Source organism: Hippocampus zosterae, chromosome 15 (assembly GCF_025434085.1).
Source record: "Hippocampus zosterae strain Florida chromosome 15, ASM2543408v3, whole genome shotgun sequence".
In the NCBI taxonomy this organism is placed as follows: Eukaryota; Metazoa; Chordata; class Actinopteri; order Syngnathiformes; family Syngnathidae; genus Hippocampus; species Hippocampus zosterae.
The window spans coordinates 9,579,122-9,606,240 of NC_067465.1; the positions used below are offsets into that span (position 1 = coordinate 9,579,122).

General features: G+C 42.6%; 1 protein-coding gene and 16 non-coding genes across 20 annotated transcripts; 1 reads left to right on the plus strand and 16 right to left on the minus strand.

Moving 5' to 3' along the window:
* Positions 1-17: 17 nt before the first annotated feature.
* Positions 18-27,119, plus strand: LOC127615992 (ATP-dependent 6-phosphofructokinase, platelet type-like). 4 transcript variants are annotated; one of them, XM_052087391.1, is made up of 23 exons: positions 18-253; positions 1,475-1,548; positions 2,561-2,638; positions 2,745-2,934; positions 3,568-3,733; positions 3,820-3,864; positions 3,944-4,052; positions 15,557-15,652; positions 15,721-15,813; positions 15,912-16,037; positions 16,924-16,988; positions 17,385-17,454; positions 18,608-18,754; positions 20,279-20,349; positions 20,453-20,540; positions 22,038-22,190; positions 23,897-24,049; positions 24,303-24,467; positions 24,845-24,906; positions 25,009-25,120; positions 25,673-25,772; positions 25,852-25,957; positions 26,550-27,119. In XM_052087391.1, the coding sequence occupies exons 1-23, from the start codon at positions 154-156 to the stop codon at positions 26,704-26,706; spliced, it is 2,526 nt and encodes an 841-aa protein (XP_051943351.1). In that variant the 5' UTR covers positions 18-153; the 3' UTR covers positions 26,707-27,119. The 4 variants fall into 4 exon arrangements, with proteins under 4 accessions (XP_051943351.1, XP_051943349.1, XP_051943348.1 ...); XM_052087389.1 differs by lacking the exon at positions 22,038-22,190 and having other exon boundaries at positions 19-253; XM_052087388.1 differs by lacking the exon at positions 23,897-24,049 and having other exon boundaries at positions 20-253.
* trnar-ucu (transfer RNA arginine (anticodon UCU)) lies at positions 6,665-6,756 on the minus strand. The gene is given in 2 exon segments: positions 6,665-6,700; positions 6,720-6,756. It is a non-coding gene; the product is annotated as a tRNA-Arg (tRNA).
* Positions 7,071-7,162, minus strand: trnar-ucu (transfer RNA arginine (anticodon UCU)). Its single transcript is given in 2 exon segments — positions 7,071-7,106; positions 7,126-7,162. It is a non-coding gene; the product is annotated as a tRNA-Arg (tRNA).
* On the minus strand, positions 7,263-7,352 carry trnar-ucu (transfer RNA arginine (anticodon UCU)). Its single transcript is given in 2 exon segments — positions 7,263-7,298; positions 7,316-7,352. It is a non-coding gene; the product is annotated as a tRNA-Arg (tRNA).
* Positions 7,452-7,544, minus strand: trnar-ucu (transfer RNA arginine (anticodon UCU)). Its single transcript is given in 2 exon segments — positions 7,452-7,487; positions 7,507-7,544. It is a non-coding gene; the product is annotated as a tRNA-Arg (tRNA).
* Positions 8,842-8,931, minus strand: trnar-ccu (transfer RNA arginine (anticodon CCU)). Its single transcript is given in 2 exon segments — positions 8,842-8,877; positions 8,895-8,931. It is a non-coding gene; the product is annotated as a tRNA-Arg (tRNA).
* On the minus strand, positions 10,667-10,756 carry trnar-ucu (transfer RNA arginine (anticodon UCU)). The gene is given in 2 exon segments: positions 10,667-10,702; positions 10,720-10,756. It is a non-coding gene; the product is annotated as a tRNA-Arg (tRNA).
* trnar-ucu (transfer RNA arginine (anticodon UCU)) lies at positions 11,736-11,825 on the minus strand. The gene is given in 2 exon segments: positions 11,736-11,771; positions 11,789-11,825. It is a non-coding gene; the product is annotated as a tRNA-Arg (tRNA).
* trnar-ucu (transfer RNA arginine (anticodon UCU)) lies at positions 11,925-12,016 on the minus strand. The gene is given in 2 exon segments: positions 11,925-11,960; positions 11,980-12,016. It is a non-coding gene; the product is annotated as a tRNA-Arg (tRNA).
* Positions 12,116-12,207, minus strand: trnar-ucu (transfer RNA arginine (anticodon UCU)). Its single transcript is given in 2 exon segments — positions 12,116-12,151; positions 12,171-12,207. It is a non-coding gene; the product is annotated as a tRNA-Arg (tRNA).
* On the minus strand, positions 12,307-12,398 carry trnar-ucu (transfer RNA arginine (anticodon UCU)). The gene is given in 2 exon segments: positions 12,307-12,342; positions 12,362-12,398. It is a non-coding gene; the product is annotated as a tRNA-Arg (tRNA).
* On the minus strand, positions 12,498-12,589 carry trnar-ucu (transfer RNA arginine (anticodon UCU)). Its single transcript is given in 2 exon segments — positions 12,498-12,533; positions 12,553-12,589. It is a non-coding gene; the product is annotated as a tRNA-Arg (tRNA).
* On the minus strand, positions 12,880-12,969 carry trnar-ucu (transfer RNA arginine (anticodon UCU)). The gene is given in 2 exon segments: positions 12,880-12,915; positions 12,933-12,969. It is a non-coding gene; the product is annotated as a tRNA-Arg (tRNA).
* trnar-ucu (transfer RNA arginine (anticodon UCU)) lies at positions 13,949-14,040 on the minus strand. The gene is given in 2 exon segments: positions 13,949-13,984; positions 14,004-14,040. It is a non-coding gene; the product is annotated as a tRNA-Arg (tRNA).
* On the minus strand, positions 14,140-14,229 carry trnar-ucu (transfer RNA arginine (anticodon UCU)). Its single transcript is given in 2 exon segments — positions 14,140-14,175; positions 14,193-14,229. It is a non-coding gene; the product is annotated as a tRNA-Arg (tRNA).
* Positions 14,520-14,609, minus strand: trnar-ucu (transfer RNA arginine (anticodon UCU)). The gene is given in 2 exon segments: positions 14,520-14,555; positions 14,573-14,609. It is a non-coding gene; the product is annotated as a tRNA-Arg (tRNA).
* Positions 15,390-15,481, minus strand: trnar-ucu (transfer RNA arginine (anticodon UCU)). Its single transcript is given in 2 exon segments — positions 15,390-15,425; positions 15,445-15,481. It is a non-coding gene; the product is annotated as a tRNA-Arg (tRNA).

Consider the following 27,119-nt stretch of genomic DNA (forward strand, 5'->3'; position numbering starts at 1 on the left):
ACCAAAGTTGTAGCTTTGAAAAAGGGGGCGGCACCCACTGCAGTCGGTCCCGCTTGCCCGCTCCATCCGGTAGTCACTGCTGTCTGTCTACAACCTGCGGGAGACCAACAAGAGAAGGAGGACATCTCGAGCAGGAAGGAGTCCAACGAAGTCATGTCGGCCCCCAAGCGACAAGACACCCGCAAACTCTTCGAGAACTTGTCCGGTCAAGGAAAGTCCATCGCGGTGCTTACCAGTGGCGGAGATGCCCAAGGTGAGAAACGCGTTTGCCGGCTTCCATTATCGGACAGTGCCGCCGCATCTCCAAATTTGTGGGGTGGCGGTAGGGCGGACACTCCTCCATCCTCTTTATTAATAATGTATTTTCGCCTCTTTATTGTACCGCAATCTTTTCATAATTACTCATGTTGTATTTTCTCGTTGCATCGAAGCGACATACTTTTCCATTAATAGGAAATTTGCGTAACCCCGGTAACCGCCCCCCATTACAGCAACAGATGTACAAGATGTTCGTTCGGAGGTGTGGGGTTTCTTTGGTGTTGTCACAAAATCACGTCGAAGAAGAACATTGCGTCCACATGATTAGGACAAGGTAATGGAACCATGTCATCTCTGCAGCAAGTAAATGGTGGAAGTAGGTGTGTAAGACAGCACCAAAAAAAAAAAAAGCCAGACTAAGTACACTTATTAAAATTAATAATTAATATTGTTTTTTTACTATCGATAAATATAAGTGTTCAACGTTCGTGAGCATTGCAGTGGTTCTTAAATAGTGTTTTATTGGAAGGCTATACAATAGCATTGTTAGCAGACACACACGTGCGCGCGCGCACACACTTGTAACGAGTTTGTATACGTCTACATCACTAAGTGCTATTTGTAATAAAACAGATATATTAAATACGTTCGTAGATGAGGAAACTGATTTGCACTTGCGCACAAAATAAACGTTAAAATAGTCAATCCTTTTTTTTCATTTTAAACAAATGACATGTTTTCTGTACCTGCTAAGAATTCATGTCACGCGCGGAGAATGAGTCGTGATGTGTCATTTGGCACCGTCAAATACACTATTTTCCGTTAGGTAACTTTCAAAATAAGATACAAGATGTTAGTCCTGGCATAGATGGCCTTTTACGCTGAAGGCATACGTTTTCTGGCGGCGCCGTGTTAGGCACCTTAACGCGCGCTCTGGAAAAGGAAAGCGACGGAAAGCGACGCAGCGCCTACGTGAGAAGCAGCAAGTGTCCGAGGAAAGGGACCGCACACACACACACGCACGCACGCACACACGCACGCACGCACGCACACACACACACACACACACACACACACACACACACACACGCACACACGCACACACACACATATAGTCCAACACGATATTAAATAAATGTCAATTCTTAATCTGCTAATCCAATGTGTGCGTGATTTCATGCTTCATTATTTTTAAATCGTCTGCTTGTTCCTTTAGGGATGAATGCAGCGGTCCGGGCTGTGGTCCGCATGGGAATTTACGTGGGAGCCAAAGTCTACTTTATATATGAGGTCAGACAGAAACACAACAGAACACAGTCGTAGTGTGAGATGAAAAGTAACAACAAGGCGATCACATTTAAAAAGTGGGGAGGAAATGACGCACTGAATAAAATGACATGGCAAAAAGAGAAGTGACATCATTTTTAAAAAATCGGAGAAAATAAACCCCATGACATTGTTAAAAATGTGCAAACGGTGATGAAAATGTGAAGAATCGCATTGTTAAAATGTAAGAAAGTGCCATTGTGAAAAAGTGAGCATGAGAAATTGTTGTAAAATAAGCGAACCTGTTTGGACAAGATGGAAAATGGGAAAAAAAGATGTGAAAAGGGGCCCAAGTCGCGAGTGAAGTGTTGAGTCTTAAGAACCGTCCTGGTGTGAACGTTGATTGAATTGCTAATTGGATCAATGTCCTGATCCTCCCTGACTCCACTTTTTCCTCCCATGAGACTCCAAACACGCACTTGCTTGCCTCCTCTTCCTCTTGCTTGGACTCCACTTTTACTTTGGCGGGCACATAGCATTTCTTTTTCACAAAATAAATGTTTTAAGTATGTTAGTGTTTCTGCTGACTCAATGCAGTGATTTGATTATCCAGACCAACAAAATCAGGACCGCCATCCAACATGATTAAATCCCCCAAGATAATGAAAATGAACAACATCCCGGTGTCCAAATTTCATCTGACCTTTTTTTCAGTGGAATCGAACACAAGTCCTCTAAGGCCGCAAGCCACTTTAGTCCTAAATGATCTCTCATGTTGACATTTTTTAAAAGAAAGGTCTTCCTTGATCCTGATGTGATTTGAACATGCAACCTGATCTTGAGTCAGATGCGCTATTGTTACGCCTGTTATTATCTTATCCACATTTAACCACTGGAATACTATGTGTACTAGTACAATGATTTTTAAAAATGTGACAGTGAAAAAAGTTGATTGTGATTTTTTTTCCAAGTAAAAAAAAAAAGTAACAGTGACAATAAAAATAATATTAAAATTGACAATTGTGGTGTCCCACAGGGTTACCAGGGCATGGTGGATGGCGGCAACAACATCAGGGAGGCGTCATGGGAAAGTGTCTCTAGCATGTTGCAAGTGGTGAGCGCAACACAGCTATCACATGTCCGTAACCAGCTACGTAGAAAATGCGTCCTCTTGACCTTTGGCCACGGGTGCACCCCCTCCCTCCTACCTCTGCTCCCAGGGCGGCACGGTGATCGGCAGCGCCCGCTGCAAAGCCTTCCGCACCCGTGAGGGCCGCCTTCAGGCGGCCCTCAACTTGGTGCAGAAGAGCATCACCAACCTTTGTGTCATCGGTGGAGACGGAAGCCTGACCGGGGCCAATCTCTTCCGGGAGGAGTGGAGCGGTCTTCTGGACGAGCTACTGCAGAAGGGTGAGTCAGGCCTTTACTGGTGATTTAGAACAACAGCAACCATTTGGAGAATGTGGGTATCCATTTGTTTTTTGCTCTAATAACTACAAAAAAAGGTAGGTGGTGACAGTAGTTGAAATGTGGCTGAAAAGGGAGAGTATTGTATGTTATTGACAACGTCAACCACATCGAGAATGTGGGCATGAATCCCACTACCATTCGCAGTCAAAGCAAGCACTCTTCCTCAAGTTAAAAGGTGACTGCAATGCAAAAACAACAACAAAAAGAGTTCGCAGTGCTCCATTAGTTAGCACGTCTGCCTCACAGGCTCTGGCCTTCCTGTGTGGCATTTGCATGTTCTCCTTACGACTGCGTGGGTTTTCTCCGGGTACTCTGGTTTCCTCCCACATTCCAAAAACATGCACGCCAAGTTAATGGAACACTCGAAAGTGTCCTTAGTTGTGAATGTGAGCGCAGATGGTTGTTCGTCCACGTGTGCCCTGTAATTGCCCTGGCAATCACTTTAGGGTGCCCCCCGCCTACTGCCCGAAGACAGCTGGGATAGGCTCCAGCATGCCCCGCAACCCTTGTCAGGAGAAAGCGGATTAGAACATGGATGGATGGATGCTATTAATACGAATGTTGCTGTGGCAGGAGCAATCAGTGAGGAGGCGGCGCGCAGCAACTCGGCCCTGCACATCGTGGGCATGGTGGGCTCCATCGACAACGACTTTTGCGGTACCGACATGACCATCGGAACTGACTCGGCGCTGCACCGCATCATCGAAGTGGTGGACGCCATCATGACTACTGCTCAGAGGTCCGCCCGCAAACGCACGCTTGGCCGCCATCTTGTTGCCCTTCGCTCGCTTGACTCGCTCCTTTGACTTTCCACCTTGGGTTTAGCCACCAGAGGACCTTCGTCCTGGAGGTGATGGGTCGCCACTGCGGGTACGTGCTTAGACAGGGCAGATGACAACTGGCGCGGAGTGGCCATACTGTATCACATCTAATTATGTGGTGTGTGTAGATACTTGGCGTTGGTCAGCGCTCTGGCCTGTGGAGCAGACTGGGTGTTTTTTCCTGAAATGCCTCCTGAAGACGGCTGGGAGGAAAACATGTGCCAAAAGCTGTCTGAGGTAAAGCACGCACACAAAACGACTTGGAAGAAAAAAAAGTCAAATCTAAATGGTCAAAAAGAGTGGTTTGGGACGAAAGACCATGTATAGTATGGCGTTTTTAGCCGAAAAAAAAACCGACCTTGTACAGTGAGGTATTTTTGGCTGAAAAAAAGGACCAAGTATCGTAAGGCATTTTGGGCTGAAAAAAACGACCGTGTTTAGTAAGGCATTTTGGGCCGAAAAAAAGGACCATGTATAGTAAGGCGTTTTGGGCCAGAAAAAAACAACCATGTATATATAGTAAGGCGTTTTTGGCCGAAAAAAATGACCATGTATAGTAAGGAAGGCGTTTTTTGGCCGAAAAAAAGGACCGTGAAAAGTAAGGTGGTTTTGGGCCGAAAAAAACAACCATGTATACTAAGGCGTTTTTGGGCCGAAAAAAAGGACCATGAAAAGTAAGGCATTTTGGGTCGAAAAAAATAACCATGTATAGTAAGGCAGTTTTTGGCCGAAAAAAACGACCATGTATACTAAGGCATTTTTGGGCCGAAAAAAACGACCATGTATAGTAAGGCATTTTGGGTCGAAAAAAACCCAACAATGTATAGTAAGGCATTTTGGGGGCGAAAAAAACGACCATGTATATAGAAAGGCGCTTTTGGCCGAAAAAAACGACCATGTATAGTAAGTAAGGGTGTGGAAAATAATAGATATTAATCGATACATCGATGCGCACGTCCGCGATCCGAGTGCATCGGCTCATTCACTGGGTACGACGCGATTGACGGGTGAAATCGCGATTCATCACGATGCATTGATGGGTATCGGTGAAATCGCGATTCATCACGATGCATTGATGGGTATCGGTAAAATCCGATTCAATCGCCGTTTTATTCATGTTAAACGTCACATATCTGCCCTTTCCTAGGCGCAATGAATGCACCATCATTGCTTTGCGTTTTGTGTTGAATACGGACGGTAGCCGTGCATCACATACAGTCCAGTACACAACAAGCGAAACATTATGGAAGTTAGCGCACGGAACAGCAAGGAAACTACTATATTTAATGCAGCCACAACATTCAAATCTTATGTTTGGAAATACTACGGCTTCGAAAAGAAAGTCGGAAAGCTTGATAAAACCTCCGTAATTTGCAAGGAATGTCGCACTAAGAAGCCATACAACGGCAGAACCACAAATATGCAGACCCACTTAAAACGATGGCACCAGATCACCGACAAGTTTCCCTCCCGCTCCCCCGCTTCCCCGCCCAGTTCCTCGTCGGACACCGGAGAAACTCTTGGTAAACCAGGTCAGGATCAGAAAAAAATCGCCTCTTATTTTGGGAGTGCCCTTGCAACTCACTGTGACCGCGCAATGGCTATAACTAAGGCCACTGCTTATTTCATATGCAAGGACCTCCAGCCTTAGCGTGGTGGACAACGAGGGTTTCAGACAGCTCGTGCACGTTTTGGAACCCAGGTATAAAATACCAGACAGGTCTGTGTTCACTTACAAACATATTCCCGATGTGTACAACAAAGTGAGAAGTGAGATTACTGTGTCGCTGAACAGTGCGCAAAGAGTTGCACTTACAGTGGATGGGTGGACATCTTGCGCTAGAGATTCATATACATATATATATATTATTATTATATTTCATATAAGACACTCGGTGAGAATAGTCTGTTTGTGTTTACACTATAGCAACAGCTGTGAGTCTCAGGTGCCAAATTGTTTACATTTTCTTTGCACAAAACCCAATTGTGAAAGGGCTTAAATAAGTTGTTTTACAAGTTCTACTCTTTATAAGGAATAAAGTGGTATCCTTTTTGTAATACAATACTGAATTCCATCTTTTTAAAAGCTTTTTTTCTTTGCTTATTTGCATCATGTTTAATTGCACAATATCGCAACAAATTGCATTGTATCGTATCGGATCGCATTGATTTGAACTTAATGTGTATCGAATCGTATCGCATCGTGACGACAGTGAAACGTATCGCATCGTATCGCCAGAAAATTCCATGTATCGTTTAAGTATCGCATCGCTGGCAGTGGATCGTGATGTGTATCGAATCGTCCTCAGTGCTGAGATTCACATCCGTTTTTGGGCCGAAAAAAACGACCATGTATAGTAAGGCATTTTGGGTCGAAAAAAACCCAACAATGTATAGTAAGGAATTTTGGGGGCGAAAAAAACGACCATGTATATAGAAAGGCGCTTTTGGCCGAAAAAAACGACCATGTATAGTAAGGCGTTTTTTGGCCGAAAAAAAGGACCATGAAAAGTAAGGCGTTTTGGGCCGAAAAAAAGGACCATGAAAAGTAAGGCGTTTTGGGCCGAAAAAAATGACCATGTATAGTGAGGCGTTTTTTGGCCGAAAAAAAAGGACCGTGAAAAGTAAGGTGGTTTTGGGCCGAAAAAAACGACCATGTATAGTAAGGCATTTTCGGTCGAAAAAAATGACCATGTATAGTAAGGCGTTTAGCACCTAAGTCTAACACACTATTCATTGCGCCACAGAACCTAATGACATGCTACTAAAATTTTACCATACCGCAACTTAAAATTCCAAGATTTCTGTTGAAAAAGGTTACATGCAAGAAGTACGAATCATGATGAAATCGACTCTGGTGGGACTCGAACCCACAACCTTTGAATTGCCTCTTTCTCAAAAACCTAGAAGTCCAACGCGCTATCCATTGCGCCACAGAGCCAGATGACATCCTACTAAAATTTTACCATACCGCAACTTAAAATTCCAAGATTTCTGTTGAAAAAGGTTACATGCAAGAAGTACAAATCATGATGAAATCGACTCTGGTGGGACTCGAACCGACAACCTTTGAATTGCCTCATTTTCAGCAAGCTAGAAGCCCAACACGCTATCCATTGCGCCACAGAGCCTGATGACATCCTTGTTTGTATTTGTATTGTAAGGCGTTTTTTACCGAAAAAAAGCCCGAACATGTATAGTAAGGCGTTTTTTGGCCGAAAAAAAAGGACCATGAAAAGTAAGTCATCTTAAAGTTTACTCTGGTGGGACTCGAACCCACAACCTTTGAATAGCCTCTTTCTCAGCAACCTAGAAGTCCAATGCGCTATCCATTGCGCCACAGAGCCAGATGACATGCAAAGTTGAATTTTACCAGACCACAACCTAACAATGCCAAGATTGCAGTTGAAAAGGGTTACATGCAAGAAGTACAAATTAACATGAAATCGACTCTGGTGGGACTCGAACCCACAACCTTTGAATTGCCTCTCTCAACAACCTAGAAGTCCAACGCGCTATCCATTGCGCCACAGAGCCTGATGACATGCTACTAAAATTTTACCATACCGCAACTTAAAATTCCAAGATTTAAGTTCGAAAAAGGTTACATGCAAGAAGTACAAATCATGATGAAATCGACTCTGGTGGGACTCGAACCCACAACCTTTGAATTGCCTCTTTTTCAGCAACCTAGAAGACCAACGCGCTTGTCCACTGCGCCACAGAGCCTAATGATGTGCTAGTTTGTATTTGTATTGTAAGGCGTTTTTTACCGAAAACCCCCCCGAACATGTATAGTAAGGCGTTTTTTGGCCGAAAAAAAGGACCATGAAAAGTAAGGCGTTTTTGGCCGAAAAAAACGACCATGGATAATAAGGCGTTTTTGGCCGAACCCCCCCCCCCCCCCCCCCCGACCAGGCATTTTGGCAAAAAAAAACGAGCATGTATAGTAAGGCGCTTTGGGCTGAAAAAAACGAGCATGTATAGTAAGGCATTTTGGGCCGAAAAAAACGACCATGTAGAGTAAGCCGTTTTTGGTCGGAAAAAAAAAAAAAAAACGACCATGAAAAGAAAGGCGTTTTGGGCCAAAAAAAAACGACCATGTATAGTAAGGCATTTTGGGTCGAAAAAAAAACGACTATGTATAGTAAGGCATTTTGGGCTGAAAAAAACGACCATGTATAATAAGGCGTTTTGGGCTGAAAAAAACGACCATGTATAGTAAGGCATTTTGGGCCGAAAAAAACGACCATGTAGAGTAAGCCGTTTTTGGTCGGAAAAAAAAAAAAAAAACGACCATGAAAAGAAAGGCGTTTTGGGCCAAAAAAAAACGACCATGTATAGTAAGGCATTTTGGGTCGAAAAAAATGACCAAGTATAGTAAGGTGTTTTTGCCGAAAAAAACGAGCATGTATAGTAAGGCGTTTTGGGCCGAAAAAAAAAACGACTATGTATAGTAAGGCATTTTGGGCTGAAAAAAACGACCATGTATAATAAGGCGTTTTGGGCTGAAATAAAACGACCATGTTTAGTAAGGCATTTTGGGCCGAAAAAAAAGACCATGTATTGTAAGGCATTTTGGGCTGAAAAAAACAACCATGTTTAGTAAGGCGTTTTGGGCCGAAAATAAAAATCCGACCGTGTATAGTAAGGCATTTTGGGTCGAAAAAAATGACCATGTATAGTAAGGCGTTTAGCACCTAAGTCTAACACACTATTCATTGCGCCACAGAGCCTGATGACATGCTACTAAAATTTTACCATACCGCAACTTAAAATTCCAAGATTTCAGTTGAAAAAGTTTACATGCAAGAAGTATGAATCATAATGAAATCGACTCTGTTGGGACTTCAACCCACAACCTTTGAATTGCCTCTTTATTAGCAACCTAGAAGTCCAACACGCTATCCATTGCGCCACAGAGCCAGATGACATGCAAAGCTGAATTTTACCAGACCACAACCTAACAATGCCAAGATTGCAGTTGAAAAGGGTTACATGCAAGAAGTACAACTTAACATGAAATCGACTCTGGTGGGAGTCGAAACCACAACCTCTGAATTGCCTCTCTCAACTACCTAGGAGTCCAACGCGCTATCCATTGCGCCACAGAGCCTGATTACATCCTTGTTTGTATTAGTATTGTAAGGCGTTTTTTACCGAAAAAAACCCGAACATGTATAGTAAGGCGTTTTTTGGCCGAAAAAAAGGACCATGAAAAGTAAGGCGTTTTCGGCCGAAAAAAAACAACCATATATAGTAAGGCGTTTTTGACCGAAAAAAATGACCATGTATAATAAGGCGTTTTTGGCCGAAAAAAAACGACCATGTATAGTAAGGCATTTTGGCCCCCCAAAAAACGACCATGTATAGTAAGGCATTTTTGGCCAAAAAAAACGACCATGTATACTAAGGTGTTTTGGGCCGAAAAAAAATCCGACCATGTATAGTAAGGCATTTTGGGCCGAAAAAAACGACCATGTATAGTAAGGCGTTTTTGGTCGAAAAAAAACAAAACGACCATGAAAAGAAAGGCGTTTTGGGCCAAAAAAACCCGACCATGTATAGTAAGGCATTTTGGGTCGAAAAAAATGACCATGTATAGTAAGGCGTTTTTTGGCCGAAAAAAAGGACCATGAAAAGTAAGGCGTTTTCGGCCACAAAAAAACAACCATATATAGTAAGGCGTTTTTGACCGAAAAAAAACGACAATGTATAATAAGGCGTTTTTGGCCGAAAAAAACGACCATGTATAGTAAGGCATTTTGGCCCCCAAAAAAACGACCATGTATAGTAAGGCATTTTTGGCCAAAAAAACCGACCATGTATACTAAGGCGTTTTGGGCCGAAAAAAAATCCGACCATGTATAGTAAGGCATTTTGGGCCGAAAAAAACAACCATGTATAGTAAGGCGTTTTTGCCGAAAAAAAAAACAACCATGAAAAGAAAGGCGTTTTGGGCCAAAAAAACCGACCAAAAAAAAAAATCCGGCCATGTATAGTAAGGCATTTTGGGCCGAAAAAAACGACCATGTATAGTAAGGCATTTTTGGCCAAAAAAAACGACCATGTATACTAAGGCATTTTGGGCCGAAAAAAACAACCATGTATAGTAAGGCGTTTTTGGTCGAAAAAAAAAACAACCATGAAAAGAAAGGCGTTTTGGGCCAAAAAAAACGACCAAAAAAAAAAATCCGACCATGTATAGTAAGGCATTTTGGGCCGAAAAAAACGACCATGTATAGTAAGGCGTTTTTGGTCGAAAAAAAACAAAACGACCATGAAAAGAAAGGCGTTTTGGGCCAAAAAAACCCGACCATGTATAGTAAGGCATTTTGGGTCAAAAAAAATGACCATGTATAGTAAGGCGTTTTTTGGCCGAAAAAAAGGACCATGAAAAGTAAGGTGTTTTCGGCCGAAAAAAAACAACCATATATAGTAAGGCGTTTTTGACCGAAAAAAACGACCATGTATAATAAGGCGTTTTGGGCTGAAAAAAACGACCATGTTTAGTAAGGCATTTTTGGCCGAAAAAAATGAACATGTATAGTAAGGCATTTTGGGCCGAAAAAAACGACCATGTATTGTAAGGCATTTTGGGCTGAAAAAAACAACCATGTTTAGTAAGGCGTTTTGGGCTGAAAAAAAAATCCGACCGTGTATAGTAAGGCATTTTGGGTCGAAAAAAATGACCATGTATAGTAAGGCGTTTAGCACCTAAGTCTAACACACTATTCATTGCGCCACAGAGCCTGATGACATGCTACTAAAATTTTACCATACCGCAACTTAAAATTCCAAGATTTCTGTTGAAAAAGATTACATGCAAGAAGTACGAATCATGATGAAATCGACTCTGGTGGGACTCGAACCCACAACCTTTGAATTGCCTCTCTCAACAACCTAGAAGTCCAACGCACTATCCATTGCGCCACAGAGCCTGATGACATGCTACTAAAATTTTACCATACCGCCAACTTAAAATTCCAAGATTTCAGTTCGAAAAAGGTTACATGCAAGAAGTACAAATCATGATGAAATCGACTCTGGTGGGACTCAAACCCACAACCTTTGAATTGCCTCATTTTCAGCAACCTAGAAGTCCAACACGCTATCCATTGCGACACAGAGCCTGATTACATCCTCGTTTGTATTAGTATTGTAAGGCGTTTTTTACCGAAAAAAACCCGAACATGTATAGTAAGGCGTTTTTTGGCCGAAAAAAAGGACCATGAAAAGTAAGGCGTTTTCGGCCGAAAAAAAAAACAACCATATATAGTAAGGCGTTTTTGACCGAAAAAAACGACCATGTATAATAAGGCGTTTTTGGCCGAAAAAAACGACCATGTATAGTAAGGCATTTTGGCCCCCAAAAAAACGACCATGTATAGTAAGGCATTTTGGGCCGAAAAAAACAACCATGTATAGTAAGGCGTTTTTGGTCGGAAAAAAAAAACGACCATGAAAAGAAAGGCGTTTTGGGCCAAAAAAAACGACCATGTATAGTAAGGTGTTTTTTGCCGAAAAAAAACGAGCATGTATTGTAAGGCGTTTTGGGCCGAAAAAAACGACTATGTATAGTAAGGCATTTTGGGCTGAAAAAAACAACCATGTATAGTAAGGCGTTTTGGGCCGAAAAAAAATCTGACCATGTATAGTAAGGCATTTTGGGTCGAAAAAAATGACCATGTATAGTAAGGCGTTTTGGGCCGTCAAAAAACGACCATGTATAGTAAGGCGTTTTGGGCCGGAAAAAAAAAAACATGTATAGTAAAGCGTTTAGCACCTAAGTCTAACACAATATTCATTGCGCCACAGAGCATGATGACATGCTACTAAAATTTTACCATACCGCGACTTAAAATTCCAAGATTTCAGTTGAAAAAGGTTACATGCAAGAAGTACAAATGATCATTAAATCGACTCTGGTGGGACTCAAACTCACAACCTTTGAATTGCCTCTCTCAACAACCTAGAAGTCCAACACGCTACCCATTGCGCCACAGAGCCTGACAACATGCAAACAAAATTTTACCATACCGCTACTTAAAATTCCAAGATTTCAGTTCGAAAAAGGTTACATGCAAGAAGTACAAGTCATCATGAAATCGACTCTGGTGGGACTCGAACCCACAACCTTTGAATTGCCTCTTTCTCAACAACCTAGAAGTCCAACGCGCTATCCATTGCGCCACAGAGCCTGATGACATGCAAATAAAATTTTACCATACCGCTACTTAAAATTCCAAGATTTCAGTTCGAAAAAGATTACATGCAAGAAGTACAAGTCATCATGAAATCGACTCTGGTGGGACTCGAACCCACAACCTTTGAATTGCCTCTTTCTCAACAACCTAGAAGTCCAACGCGCTATCCATTGCGCCACAGAGCCTGATGACATGCAAATAAAATTTTACCATACCGCTACTTAAAATTCCAAGATTTCAGTTCGAAAAAGATTACATGCAAGAAGTACAAGACATCATGAAATCGACTCTGGTGGGACTCGAACCCACAACCTTTGAATTGCCTCTTTCTCAACAACCTAGAAGTCCAACATGCTATCCATTGCGCCACAGAGCCTGACGAAATGCAAATAAAATTTTACCATACCGCTACGTAAAATTCCAAGATTTCAGTTCGAAAAAGGTTACATGCAAGAAGTACAAGTCATCATGAAATCGACTCTGGTGGGACTCGAACCCACAACCTTTGAATTGCCTCTTTCTCAACAACCTAGAAGTCCAACGCGCTATCCATTGCGCCACAGAGCCTGATGACATGTCAGTAAAATTTTACCATACCGCAACTTAAAATTCCAAGATTTCAGTTGAAAAAGGTTACATGCAAGAAGTATGAATCATCATGAAATCGACTCTGTTGGGACTTCAACCCACAACCTTGGAATTTCCTCTTTATTAGCAACCTAGAAGTCCAACGCGCTATCCATTGCGCCACAGAGCCAGATGACATGCAAAGTTGAATTTTACCAGACCACAACCTAACAATGCCAAGATTGCAGTTGAAAAGGGTTACATGCAAGAAGTACAAATTAACATGAAATCGACTCTGGTGTGACTCGAACCCACAACCTTTGAATTGCCTCTCTCAACAACCTAGAAGTCCAACGCACTATCCATTGCGCCACAGAGCCTGATGACATGCTACTAAAATTTTACCATACCGCCAACTTAAAATTCCAAGATTTCAGTTCGAAAAAGGTTACATGCAAGAAGTACAAATCATGATGAAATCGACTCTGGTGGGACTCAAACCCACAACCTTTGAATTGCCTCATTTTCAGCAACCTAGAAGTCCAACACGCTATCCATTGCGACACAGAGCCTGATTACATCCTCGTTTGTATTAGTATTGTAAGGCGTTTTTTACCGAAAAAAACCCGAACATGTATAGTAAGGCGTTTTTTGGCCGAAAAAAAGGACCATGAAAAGTAAGGCGTTTTCGGCCGAAAAAAAAACAACCATATATAGTAAGGCGTTTTTGACCGAAAAAAACGACCATGTATAATAAGGCGTTTTTGGCCGAAAAAAACGACCATGTATAGTAAGGCATTTTGGCCCCCAAAAAAAGGACCATGTATAGTAAGGCATTTTGGGCCGAAAAAAACAACCATGTGTAGTAAGGCGTTTTTGGTCGGAAAAAAAAAACGACCATGAAAAGAAAGGCGTTTTGGGCCAAAAAAAACGACCATGTATAGTAAGGTGTTTTTTGCCGAAAAAAAACGAGCATGTATTGTAAGGCGTTTTGGGCCGAAAAAAACGACTATGTATAGTAAGGCATTTTGGGCTGAAAAAAACAACCATGTATAGTAAGGCGTTTTGGGCCGAAAAAAAATCTGACCATGTATAGTAAGGCATTTTGGGTCGAAAAAAATGACCATGTATAGTAAGGCGTTTTGGGCCGTCAAAAAACGACCATGTATAGTAAGGCGTTTTGGGCCGGAAAAAAAAAAACATGTATAGTAAAGCGTTTAGCACCTAAGTCTAACACAATATTCATTGCGCCACAGAGCCTGATGACATGCTACTAAAATTTTACCATACCGCGACTTAAAATTCCAAGATTTCAGTTCGAAAAAGGTTACATGCAAGAAGTACAAGTCATCATGAAATCGACTCTGGTGGGACTCGAACCCACAACCTTTGAATTGCCTCTTTCTCAACAACCTAGAAGTCCAACACGCTATCCATTGCGCCACAGAGCCTGACGACATGCAAATAAAATTTTACCATACCGCTACTTAAAATTCCAAGATTTCAGTTCGAAAAAGGTTACATGCAAGAAGTACAAGTCATCATGAAATCGACTCTGGTGGGACTCGAACCCACAACCTTTGAATTGCCTCTCTCAACAACCTAGAAGTCCAACGCGCTATCCATTGCGCCACAGAGCCTGATGACATGCTACTGAAATTTTACCATACCACAACTTAAAATTCCAAGATTTCAGTTGAAAAAGGTTACATGCAAGAAGTACAAATGATCATGAAATCGACTCTGGTGGGACTCGAACCCACAACCTTAGAATTGGCTCTTTTTCAGCAACCTAGAAGTCCAACGCAATATCCATTGCGCCACAGAGCCAGATGACATGCAAAGCTGAATTTTACCAGACCACAACCTAACAATGCCAAGATTGCAGTTGAAAAAGGTTACATGCAAGAAGTACGAATTAACATGAAATCGACTCTGGTGGGACTCGAACCCACAACCTTTGAATTGCCTCTCTCAACAACCTAGAAGTCCAACACGCTATCCATTGCGCCACAGAGCCCGATGACATGCTACTAAAATTTTACCATACCGCCAACTGAAGATTCCAAGGTTTCAGTTGAAAAAGGTTACATGCAAGAAGTACAAATCATGATGAAATCGACTCTGGTGGGACTCAAACCCACAACCTTTGAATTGCCTCTTTTTCAGCAACCTAGAAGAGCAACGCGCTTGTCCATTGCGCCACAGAGCCTAATGACATGCTAGTTTGTATTTGTATTGTAAGGCGTTTTTTACCAAAACCCCCCCGGAACATGTATAGTAAGGCGTTTTTGGCCGAAAAAAACGACCATGGATAATAAGGCGTTTTTGGCCGAAACCCCCCCCGACCATGTATAGTAAGGCATTTTGGCCAAAAAAAAAACAAGCATGTATAGTAAGGCGCTTTGGGCTGAAAAAAACGACCATGTATAGTAAGGCATTTTGGGCCGAAAAATACGATCATAAGGCGTTTTTGGCCGAAAAAAACCCAGACCATGTATAGTAAGGCGTTTTGGGCCGAAAAAAACGACCATGTTTAGTAAGACGTTTTTGGCCGAAAAAAAGGACCATGTATAGTAAGGCATTATGGGGCGATAAAAAAGACCATGTACACTCAGGCGTTTTGGGCCGAAAAAAACGGCCATGTATCGTAAGGAGTTTCGGGACGAAGTCTAATACACTATTCATTGCGCCACAGAGCCTGATGACATGCTACTAAAATTTTACCATAACACAACTTAAAATGTCAAGATTGCAGTTGAAAAAGGTTACATGTAAGAAGTACAAGTCATCTTAAAGTCAACTCTGGTGGGACTCGAACCCACAACCTTTGAATTGCCTCTTTCTCAACAACCTAGAAGTCCAACGCGCTATCCATTGCACCACAGAGCCAGATGATGTCTCCAATGTTATTTTACCAGACCATAAAATAAAAAAAAAGCCTTCACGGCTTGTGTTTTATGGCAGAACCGCGCTGACAAAAAGAGACTCAACATCATCATCGTGGCTGAAGGAGCCATCGACTGCCACAACAAACCCATCACGCCCGACTACATCAAAGACGTAAGTCCTCGACAAATTTCGAACGCGTAGACAAACACGCGCGGCCAATTTGCTGGTGTGACTGGCAGCTGGTGGTGCGCAACCTGGGCTTCGATACCAGGGTGACAATCCTGGGCCACGTGCAACGGGGAGGAACCCCATCTGCCTTCGACAGGATCCTGGTACGATGCCTTGCTCTTGTCACAAAAAAAAAAAAAAATCAAGGTTCAGTTTTTTTATGCTAAATGCCGAACGCATGACCTTTGACCGCCCCCTACAGGCCAGTCGTATGGGGGTGGAGGCGGTGCTGGCCTTGCTGGAGGCCTCTCCCGGCACACCAGCCTGCGTGGTGTCACTTGTGGGCAACCAGGCCGTGCGCTTGCCCCTCATGGAGTGCGTGCAGATGGTAAGAGGACCGGCCCATGCCCCATCGGGCCCCATTGGGCCCCATCGGGCTCTGTGGCCACACGATGACATCATCCACATGGCAACGGCACGTGCCTCACACGCTGAACGTGGCACGATATCAACTTGGAAGAAGACACGCAGAATGCGACCATATGACGTGGTGCCATATGATTTGCTTGAGTTTACATGCAATACCATTCCCCAACAATTTAATTGTCATCTCACTCACGGTGAGATTAGATACGTGATTCGATCACATTTGATGAAAAAGCAACTTGCTGAAATCCGATTGGAAACATACGGTACAGACCGTGCAGCAGGGTAGTCGACTGATGAGCACGTCGGGCCTCGCAGTGCAGAGGTGCACGGTTCGATTCCAGGCCTTCCTGTGAGGAGTTTGCATGTTCTTCCCGTGGCTGCGTGGCTTTTCTCCGGGTCCTCTGGTTTCCTCCCACATTTCAAAAACATGCATGGCAGGTTCATGAAACACTCTAAATGGTCCCATGGTGTGAGTGCGAGCCCGGATGACTGTTCCTCAGTGTGAGACTGCCTGGCAACCAGTTCAGGGGGTCCCCCCCTGCCTGCTGCCAGAAGAAAGCTGGGATAGGCTCTAGCATAGCCAGGACCCTTGTGTGGATTTGAAAATATTATTATTATTCGTCAACAGTCCCTGAGTTAGATTCAGTTAAATGACAATATGTTACAATGATTAATTTTTCATTCATTCATTCATTTTACGATCCGCTTCCAATCAATTTTTCAAACTGGTCCTTCACATCATACACAATTTTTCAGATGCATCAATGCGTAAGGGGATATTTTCCATACAGTAATAGTAATGTCAACCCAAAGTGTAACGTGTGTGCGTGTGTGTGTGTCTTCAGACACAGGAAGTGCAGAAGGCTATGGACGAAAAGAAGTTTGAGGATGCAGTCAGACTGCGTGGCAGGTATTTCTTTTTTTTTTTATTATTATCACTTATGATGAATAGAAAATATGTCAACTGCCACGAGAAGGAGCCTCAGGCAACTTTTGTGGCCACCACACACACACATACTGCCCCCCCCCCCCTGCCATCAAGAAACACACACCAGCAGTACCATGTCCATTGAATTGGAGCAAAAAGTGTGCCAATAACTTCAACTTCATAACATTCCTTATGTCATTTTGTTTTTTTTTCTAAGTAATCGTACTTAAAAACAAAATGACTAAGCGAGGCCTTCTGAAAATGTTTGCTCACAGGAATGATATTCAACACATGATTTCGTATTTCATGCACGCCTGACTTCTATTTTGTGTCTACAATTGAATGTTTTTCTTTTTGCGCGTCTGTCTTCATTTATAGGAGCTTTGAGAACAACCTGAGCACTTACCGACTTCTCTGCAACCACAAGACTGACTCGGAGCTTCCACATGTAAGCATGCGTACTTCATGATCGTGGCTTAAAATGTGTACGATGTCTTGAAAAAATATAACAAGTGAAACGTAATGTGTTTCCCCTTCAGCCACTGTGACACCTTTTAATGTTAGCCCATCAAGGTACTTCCTACACAGGTGCATTATGGGCGCTGTTTGTAACACTAACAGGGCCAATGAGGAAGGAGGGGCGGGGCTTTTATTTTTCTTTTTTCCAGACACTTAGAACCTAAAGTTTTATCTTTTCAATTTGAGCTGATTTAAATACAGTGGAACCTCCAAAGTGAAAAAAAAGTTTGTTTTAATTTTTTTTTTTTAATCTTTGTCCCATTTTCTTTTTTTTCTCATTGTTTGTTTTGGAGTTTTCTTTATGTGTATTTTTGTGTTCTTTTATTTGTGTTGATTCCTCAAATTTTTGTGTTGTGTTGAGTTTGTCTTGTTTTGTGTTGTTGTTTTTTTTGTTTATATCTTTGTCTTAATGTTGTCTTGTTGCTGTTGTTGTTTTTATGCCATCACAAAAGGGAACCAAATGATGACGATAACCAAAGAAAACACACATTTCACTAAAATTCCAAATTGTAGCAATTGCTTGAGTTAGGTGAGTCGTTTTAGTTACGTTATCTTTCGCTTCCGTTTTGGCGGCTCCGCTGTATAACAACACAATCGGTCGGACGTGCCCAATGCTGCCGAGTCCGTGTTTTTCGTCTTTGCATGGTAAATGACAGACATGCAAAGACTCGCACGTTAGCAATCGCTGCTAGCCGGCTGTGCTCTCACACGCTTGACACAGTTTTGTCTGGACGCATTCCTTTTTTCACATTTGCTTTGCGCTCGGGCCACTCGCGAAGATGCTTGGGGGTCTGGTTTGCGCGATGAGAAACACGATCGTATCGTACGCGAGTGCCAAAATGGGCCTCAACCACACATCGGATGTGTGTGTCCTTGAGGCGTGTGCTTTTGAGTGACGGTTTTGGAATCTCTGCTGCTTGGTTGCATCTTGTGGCAGCATGCAGCCGATTGCATGCCCCGATCAGGACATGCGGGCCTGGTTCTGCTCCCAGTTAAAGTTGGGATGGTCAGCATAGACAATTGCAAATCTGGCCGTTTTCATCATCTGAAAAACGACAAGTACCCGTGTTGTTGTTTTTCAGAGCTCCTTCAACGTGGCCGTGTTGAATGTCGGGGCACCCGCCGCCGGGATGAACGCCGCCGTGCGCTCCGCCGTCCGGGTGGGCATTACCGAAGGCCACAAAATGTTTGCGGTGAGCGACGGCTTCGAGGGATTCTATAAGGGTCAGGTAAGAGATTGGCAGATGTGGAGTTAGATCAGGCTAAAGCGTTGATTTATGAAGGATTTTCGGTTTTGTCAACAAAGCCTGCCCCAATGGCACAAATGACAGCTTGGAATTAAAATTTTTTTTTAGGTGTACTCTTGATAAATTTGCTCCCCAACCTTCATGTTGGCAAGTCAAATTTGCCAACTGGCTTCAGGGCTTGAATTTTCTAAAAATTCAAAGGAACCCTGGAAATGATCTAAATGAGCTTAAAATTGTTACTTCAAATCAAAATGCAGCCTTACGACATCTTTTCGACAATGTTTTTCTTGAGACTTTTTATTTTTGTGGGTCCACTCATGATCGACATGCCGAGCAAAATTTCATGCGGCAGTCCGGAACTCAAGCAAAAGCGAAGCCATCACCCGACTGGCAGTCTTTCTTCCTCAGTTTCTGCACTGCGAAGCACACCCGGGGTCAGAGTTTTAAACTTAGCGTGCTAACATGTGAGCTAATGAGCAGCAGCTAAATTCAACCTCGGCGGAAGAGACATTCCTCACAGGTCAGCGTGACAAATGGCGCCAGAAGATCAGATAACCAGAAGAGCATGGACGCATGGACGCATAATACGTCCCAGCTTGGAATCGTCATGTCAACGAATCAGATGAGATCATGAATAATGAAAGAACTTTAAGAACTTGGAGAATCAGAATTAGGGTTTCAAACAAGGGTTACACTTTCAAATGTGTGTTTTAAATTTGGCTTTCAAGCAAAGGTTAGGGCTTCAAATGTGGGTTTGACGCCAAGATTAGGCTTTCAAGACACGGTTAGGGTACCAAAGAAAGGTTTCGGGTTTTGAGCCAGTTTCAAGGCAAGGTTAAAGTTTCAAAAGTTTGATTTTCAAGCCAAGATTTTGGTTTCAAACAAGGGCTAAGGTTTCAAATTAGGGTGTTTTTAGGTGTTTTAGGGGGTTTTTGGTTAGATTTTCGAGGAAATAGGGTTTTAAAACAGGGTTGGGATTTTAAGGCAAGGTTAAAGTTTCTAATTAGGTTTTCAAGACAGGATTTGGGTTTCAAACAAAGGTTAAGCTTTGGAATTAAGGTTCAAAGCCACTGTCAGGGTTTCAAGTAGGGATTCAAGACAGATTTGGGGCTTCGAGTCAAAGTTTGAGTTTGTCATTAGAACTTCAAGTCAGAAGTCGGGTTTCAAATCTGAGGGTTTCAGATTGTGGTTTCAAGCTAGGGTTGGGCGTTCAAGCCAGAGTTAGCATTTGAAATTAGGGTTTCAAACCAATCGGAGATGTTTCAGTTTTTAGTTTTCTAATTCAGGATTAGGGTTCGGGCTTCCAAATCAAGGTTTTTCAAATTCGGGTGGTGAGATTTCAAGCCTTAATTAAGTGTTTCAAGTTCACATAAGATTCAACTTTCAAAATAAGGTTTGAATGTAGGGTTATGTTTTCAAAAAAAAACAAAAACAAAAACAAAAAAAACAATTGCGATCTTATTGATTGATTTGCTTTTGTCATTGATTTGCACGTACCTTAATCAGATCAAGGAGATCAAGTGGGGAGACGTCGGAGGCTGGACGGGACAAGGAGGCTCGCTGCTCGGCACCAAAAGGTAGACGTCGTCTTAGTTTGAAGAAAAAAAAATTAGTTTGAGTCGGTTCATCTACCATGTTGAGATGTTATAAAGTGGATTTCTGCTCTACTTTGTGACGCAGAACACTTCCCGGGAAACATCTGGAGCAGATCGCCCAACAGATGGCGCTCCACAACATCAACGCGTTGCTCGTCATCGGCGGATTTGAGGTAATGCCACTCCACGCCAAAAAAGAAAAACAAAATGCTTGCACAAAGCTAATGCTAAGTACAATGCTAAAGAAAATGATCTGCTATGAGACGTTTGCTCATTTGACATATTTTTCTGCATTGTAGTTCTTCTTCGACTTGCCGTGAATGACAATCACACAACAATATCACACGATCTCGCTGCGTTTCAATTCAAACACTCAAATGGACAGAAGTAGGGTTTTAAACCCGGAGTAAGGTTTCAAATAAAAGTGAGGATATCAAAGTGAGCTTTTTCATGACAGGGTTCAAGTTTAAGTTAGGTTTTCAAAATAGCGATTCAAGATGGCTTCCAGTAAGGGTTGCGGTTTCAAATTGGGGTTCGGGTTTTAAAACAAGTTTAGGCTTTCAAATTTGGGTTCCAAACGAGGTTTAAGGTTTCACTTTTCAGTTTCAAGACATGGGTAGTTTCACGCAAGGGATTGGGTTTCAAATTCAAGTTTGAGCTTCAAACTATATTTTCCATTTCAAGTTTGAAGCCAGCGTTCGGCTTTCAAGCTAGGAATATAATTTCAAAACAGAAGTACAACCTTCTCTTTTTTGGGTGTTTTGTGTTTGTGTGTGTGTATTGTGATTGGCTCTCTACCCGTTGGCTCCTCCCATCATTGCACGCCACCCCACTATGATTTGCTGGTCTGTCTATCAGGTGGATGACATTTATGTCGCAATTTGAACTAGCCAATGCTATCGTTGCTGTTTTTAGCCCTTTTGATAGTGTAGCTTAGCTGCTAACTGTTCTTCTGGAACTTTCTGTGACCTCATCTTTGGCGTTTATCTTCAAATTCCACTTAAAACTCATTCATGCTGAACCACAGATGTCAAAGTCAAGGCCCGGGGGCCAGATCTGGCCCGCCACATCATTTTATGTGGTCCGCTAATGCAAATTAAGCATGTCAACCATGATACCAAAAAATCAAATTGTCATATGTAATCCCAAATAATAATAATATAATAATAATGGACATATTGCAAGCATTTTTTCGTTGCTCTCTCTCAGTGAAATTTGATGACTCTCGATCGTGCTCCAAAAATGATTTGAAAATTCAGCCCCTGCAAATCAGTTTTACTTGGCAAGAAGAAATTTGGTAGGCATGTCTATCATAGAAGTAGACCCACAAAAAATCCTGAAGGAACCAAATAGTCACAGGAAGTCTGCCATTTTAGGGCCGTTGTAGGGCTTGATTGGAATTCTTTTGAAAATGCAGCTCCTGGAGAAAATTCACTTGGCATCATGAGATTTGATGCACATCAGAAAGACAGCCACAAAAAAGTCTCCCAAAACAAGTCGAACATTTAAACAAAGCTAAAAACTCAGTCCAGAAGTGGGTTAGAGCATAAATGAGCCTTAAGTCGTAAACGTCATCGCCTTCATCTTCTTTGTCCACGCAAATGGACCTGTCGGTGGCCCCGCCCCCTCGCTCCTAACAACCAACGGGATACCGGCTGTGACCGTTGCAGGCCTACATGGGATTGCTGGAACTTTCGGCGGCACGGGACAAATATGGCGAGCTGTGCGTGCCTATGGTGATGGTCCCCGCCACGGTATCCAACAATATACCAGGCTCAGACCTTAGCATCGGTTCCGATACGGCGCTCAACGCCATCACGGATGTAAGTCGGGATGGTCGTGCATGTGCACGTGTGCACGTACGTACGCGTGTGCATGTGCATGTGTGTGTCGTGCTCGACGCCACAGCTGCCTAGCTTGATGATTGACAGCTCACAACAGGCGCCGCACCAGTTCAAAACTGTTCCCACCGCGTGGATTTGTCCATCATCACTCGGTGGACTCAGAGAGTACTCGATCGGTATTCCGTTCAACCCCCAAAACTTAAGATCTGCACACCCTTAAAAATCCTAATTTCTCATCGACTGGACAGACATGATGACAGCTTTTCCTGCTGGCCAATGAGGAAGAAGAAAAAAAAAAAAAGAACATCATTTTTTACAATAACAATTTGTCCGGTGTTGTAGTTTTGCGATGTATTTTTAATCCTTTCATGCACACAGTAATCAGATAACCTGATAAGCTGCCCACTGTAGTAACCGCCGTTCCTGAAAGGGTTAATATTAATTAAAAGACAAATCTTAGTAGGTCATTTTAAGTATTAGAGAAATCAAATGTTGCACTTTTCCATAAGTGTTGGTTTTATTCAAATGTAAGAGATGCAGACACCAATTTTTTTTTTGGACTGGTTAAAACAACTGCATGATAACAATGACAAAGAACCCGAAGCTGCTGCAGTGTTTCTAGTTTCAACACCAGCATTTGTAAATGCTGAGATGTAAAGATGGCTTGTAAACAAAACGCAGCTCCTGGAACGAATCGGATCTGATTGGAACTGCCAGAGAAGTATTACGCCTCCTTGGCAGGGTCTACTTTTGGCTAAATCAATGACCTCAGAACAAAAAGAGCCAAAAAGGTCATTTAACCCTTTCGGGGACAACTGTTACTACAATGGACAGTTTATGATGTTGTCAGGTTACTAGGGTGCGTGAAAAGGTTAAATTGAATTCAAAAGTGAGCAAGTAGCATCAAGCTAACCTCAGGTAAGTGAGTCGCACCCACTGTTGTGTTCTTGTGACCTTGGATTCACTGTTTGGTCAACAGCAGACAAAGAACAAGGGTGCGGGATGGAGGTTGTCGTGTTCTTCAACGCGTGGGCGTGTATGTGGTGGGAAAGCAACGTTTGAGGAATGCCTTCCATGTAGTCTAGCTAAAACGGGAGCGTGTTGTTATCAGGTCACATGTTGACGGATGCCATCACCCCCGTCCTGACCCGGTGCTCTCAGCAATTTCGGCCAATAGGACGTCAGCTCACTTGTCAAGCGGAGAGAGCCAATGCAAACACAAAGACACACACACACACACACAACCACAATGGCACACCACTATGTGGGCTAGCTAAAATTTTACAACACGCTATTGTGCCACACCAAGATAGCAAGAACAAGAAGGTACGCATGATCATGCCACTCAGAGACTGAAATGAACACGCACACGATTAGGCCACAAAGATAAAAATAAATAAATTAATTAAAAAAGACACACACACACACACGCGCGATTATGCTACACAAAACTAGAAAGACAAGAACACACCCGCACACCATTGATTGTGCTTCTCAAATGCTGGGAAAAAAAGAATTAATATACACATGAACTATTGCACCATAAAATTGAAAAATTGAAACACAAGAACACAGATACACACACACACACACACACACACAATAAACTGGCACCAATATGCCACAAAGTGCCTCACAAATGGAAACAGACAAGAAGTGTAATAAGTCACGCGGGCGTCCGTCAGGCCCTGGAGTCCGTCCTGCAGCTGTATGAGGCTCGCGAGCACTTTGAGGAGTTTTGCGTGCCGCTATGCATACTGCCCGCCACCATTAGCAACAACGTGCCCGGCACTGACCTCAGCATCGGCGCCGACACCTCCCTCAACGCCCTTGTGGAGGTAACGTCGCAACTTCCGACCTCTGCCTGCTGTGACTTGTTGGTGTTGTGTTGATGTGATGTCGCCATGGTAACTGTGCTTGGCTGTTCACATGGGTCCCAACAGGTAAAAAAAAAAAGACACTTTAATTTTTATGCACAGATGAAGTTGTATTTTTGAAATTCACCAGGTGAAATGACCCCCGCCCAATTTAGTCCACTTGACTTGGCTCCCTCTCACTTTTGAAAAAAATGAATGATTTGGTTGTTGGCAGACATGCGACCGCATTAAGCAGTCGGCCAGCGGCACCAAGCGGAGGGTCTTCATCATTGAGACTATGGGGGGCTACTGCGGTTACTTGGCCACTGTGGGCGGGCTGGCGGCAGGCGCTGACACCGTCTACATCTACGAGGAACCCATTGACATCCGAGACCTGCAGGTAGGTTCCGGTGGAGCTCACGAGTTCTATGGTCACTCATTAAAAAAAAAACGTTAAAAATTGGGTAGCAGTTGGAAAAAAAACAATATGGTGGAACAGCTGGAAATGACTTTAAAATGCCCACTTCAAAACAATGTGCAAGACTTGCAGTGTCTATTCTGGCAAAGCTTCTTAAGTCTTACTGGTGAGTCAACTCATGATTGACATGCCTCACAAATTTCATGTTGCAGAGTCAAACCGGCTCTGGGGGATGAATTTTCAAAGAATTAGAAGCACCCTTGGCAATGCCGTAAATGACCATTTGTGGGTCTACTCGTGATAGGCGGACCAAACCAAATTTCATATTGCTATGCCAAACTGGTTGTTGTTCTTTTTAGGGTAACGTGGAACATCTGACAGAAAAGATGAAGACCACCATCCAGAGAGGTCTGGTGCTTAGGTGAGCACTGCGAGAAAAGTAGGTGCACCTTTCCTGCCGGGACATTTAAGGGGAGCACTTTAAAATGCACGTGCGTGTGTGTGTGTGTGTGTGTGTGTGTAGGAACGAGAACTGCAATGAAAACTTCACTACTGACTTCATCTACCAGCTTTACTCTGAGGAAGGTCGCGGAGTATTTGACTGCAGGAAGAATATTTTGGGGCACATGCAGCAGGTACAGCACATGTACAGCGGATATAAAAAGTCTACACACCCGTGTACAAATGGCAGGTTTTTGTAATTAAAAATAATAATAAATAAAAGCAATATGGATGATGACGATCATCATCATTGTCATAATGATAAAAGTATTTTCCAAAGTGAATGTGTCCATCTCAATTGAAAGTAAATAGTGATTAAAAAAAAAGCCTACGAGAACATCTGAACTTAATTTGGACGTTAATGAGAGGCACTTTAAATGGTGGCACATGCGTGCTGACTTGAGTTCATATGTGATGGGTTAATTAATTCCATGGGGGTCAGCGTACTTGTACAACCTCATTATCTCGGTTGTTTGTTTCTACTTTAAATAATGAAAATATAGATTTTTTTTTTCAATTGAGGTATTAAGGCAACATTAATACTCAAAACAACTTTTTAAATTATTTATCTCAGTCTCAATTTTTTTTTAATCCCAAAATCTGGCACTCAAATAATGGGTGCGTAGACTTTCTACGTCCACTGTGCACACACAGACACACACTAAATGTTCTTAAATAATCCACAGGGTGGCGCTCCATCTCCATTTGACAGAAACTTTGGCACCAAAGTGGCAGCTAAAGCAGTCCAATGGCTCACCAAGACCATGAAGGAGTCTTACAAAGGAGGTAAAAGGCGGAGCGGATGTCTTAGCAGCAACCTTGAAACTCAAACACTTCATATATTGTTTAATCTTTCGACACACAGGCCGAGTATTCGCCAACTCCGAGGACAGCGCCTGTCTGCTGGGTATGAGACGCCGTGCGATGGTCTTCCAGCCTGTGGCGCAGCTCAAACAGGAGACCGATTTTGAGTAAGTAACTTGTCATATTGTGAGGGATCCTACTGGTAAGTCAACCATAATTTTTTTTTATTCAACCCCTGAAGCATGTTTCACTAATCAACATGAAATTTGGTTGGCAAGACTGTCATGAGTAGACCCTCAAAAAAGTCTCAAGAAGCCATGCCTGAAAAGACTCAAGAATTTTTTGACGGGGTTCTTAATACATTAACTTCTCCTTGAAATGAACTATAATTGAGAAATCAGTCTCAATGGTAGTTTGAAGAACCACCGTGAAATTTGGTAGACAAGTCTGTCAGGGGTGGACATTTTTTAAAAAAGTCAATAAACCGTAAAACACACAAGAAGTCTGCCATTTTGGTTCAAAGTGGCCATTTTAGGCATTTTGGCCACAGGGGGTCTTGATGAACTGTTTTTTATTTTTATTTTTAGTTCATTCTCCCAAGCCAGTTTCATTTTTGTCAACGTGAAATTTAGTAGTCACGAGACCCACAATATGCAGCCATTTTAGATTCGAAGAGGCCATTTGAGGCCTTCAAAGAGTACATTTGCCAGCTGCCTGATCCGTCAAACAGGAAATAAATACAGTTACTTGCTGTTTCAGACACCGGATCCCCAAGGAGCAGTGGTGGCTGAAGCTCCGCCCCCTGATGAAGATCCTGGCCAAATACAAGACGAGTTACGACGTGTCCGACTCGGGTCAGTTGGAGCACGTTGGCCGCTTCCGGGCCAAAGAGGGCGACCCCTCGACTGCCATCTGAGCTTCTCATTGGCTGTTGCTAACTTAGGCGCATTTTACACACACAACACACAACACACAACACACACACACACACACACACACACATACACATACACATACACAAATTGAAAATCACAAGCTGTTACTCTAACTTATTGCAGATTGGAATATATATATATATATATATATATATATATATATATATATATATATATATATATATATATATATATATATATATATATATAATTGAAATATGCACTCCGAATGATGTACTGTATGGAGCACTACACATGTAACTTTATCTTCTTCTTGTTTTGTCCTGGTTGCTGCTAATATGTCACGACGCGTGAAAACAACTGTGCATGATAGTTGTCCGTGTCCGTTGCCTTCGTGTGTGTACACAGTATTAAAGCTTTGATTGTGTCGGGG

Bases quoted from the DNA above. Each gene is read 5' to 3' on its own strand.
- LOC127615992 (XM_052087391.1), top strand. From the start codon at position 154: ATGTCGGCCCCCAAGCGACAAGACACCCGCAAACTCTTCGAGAACTTG. The intron at 18,755-20,278 runs GTAAGAGATTGG...TACCTTAATCAG, and splicing joins AGGGATTCTATAAGGGTCAG to ATCAAGGAGATCAAGTGGGG. The intron at 20,541-22,037 runs GTAATGCCACTC...TGACCGTTGCAG, and splicing joins TCGTCATCGGCGGATTTGAG to GCCTACATGGGATTGCTGGA.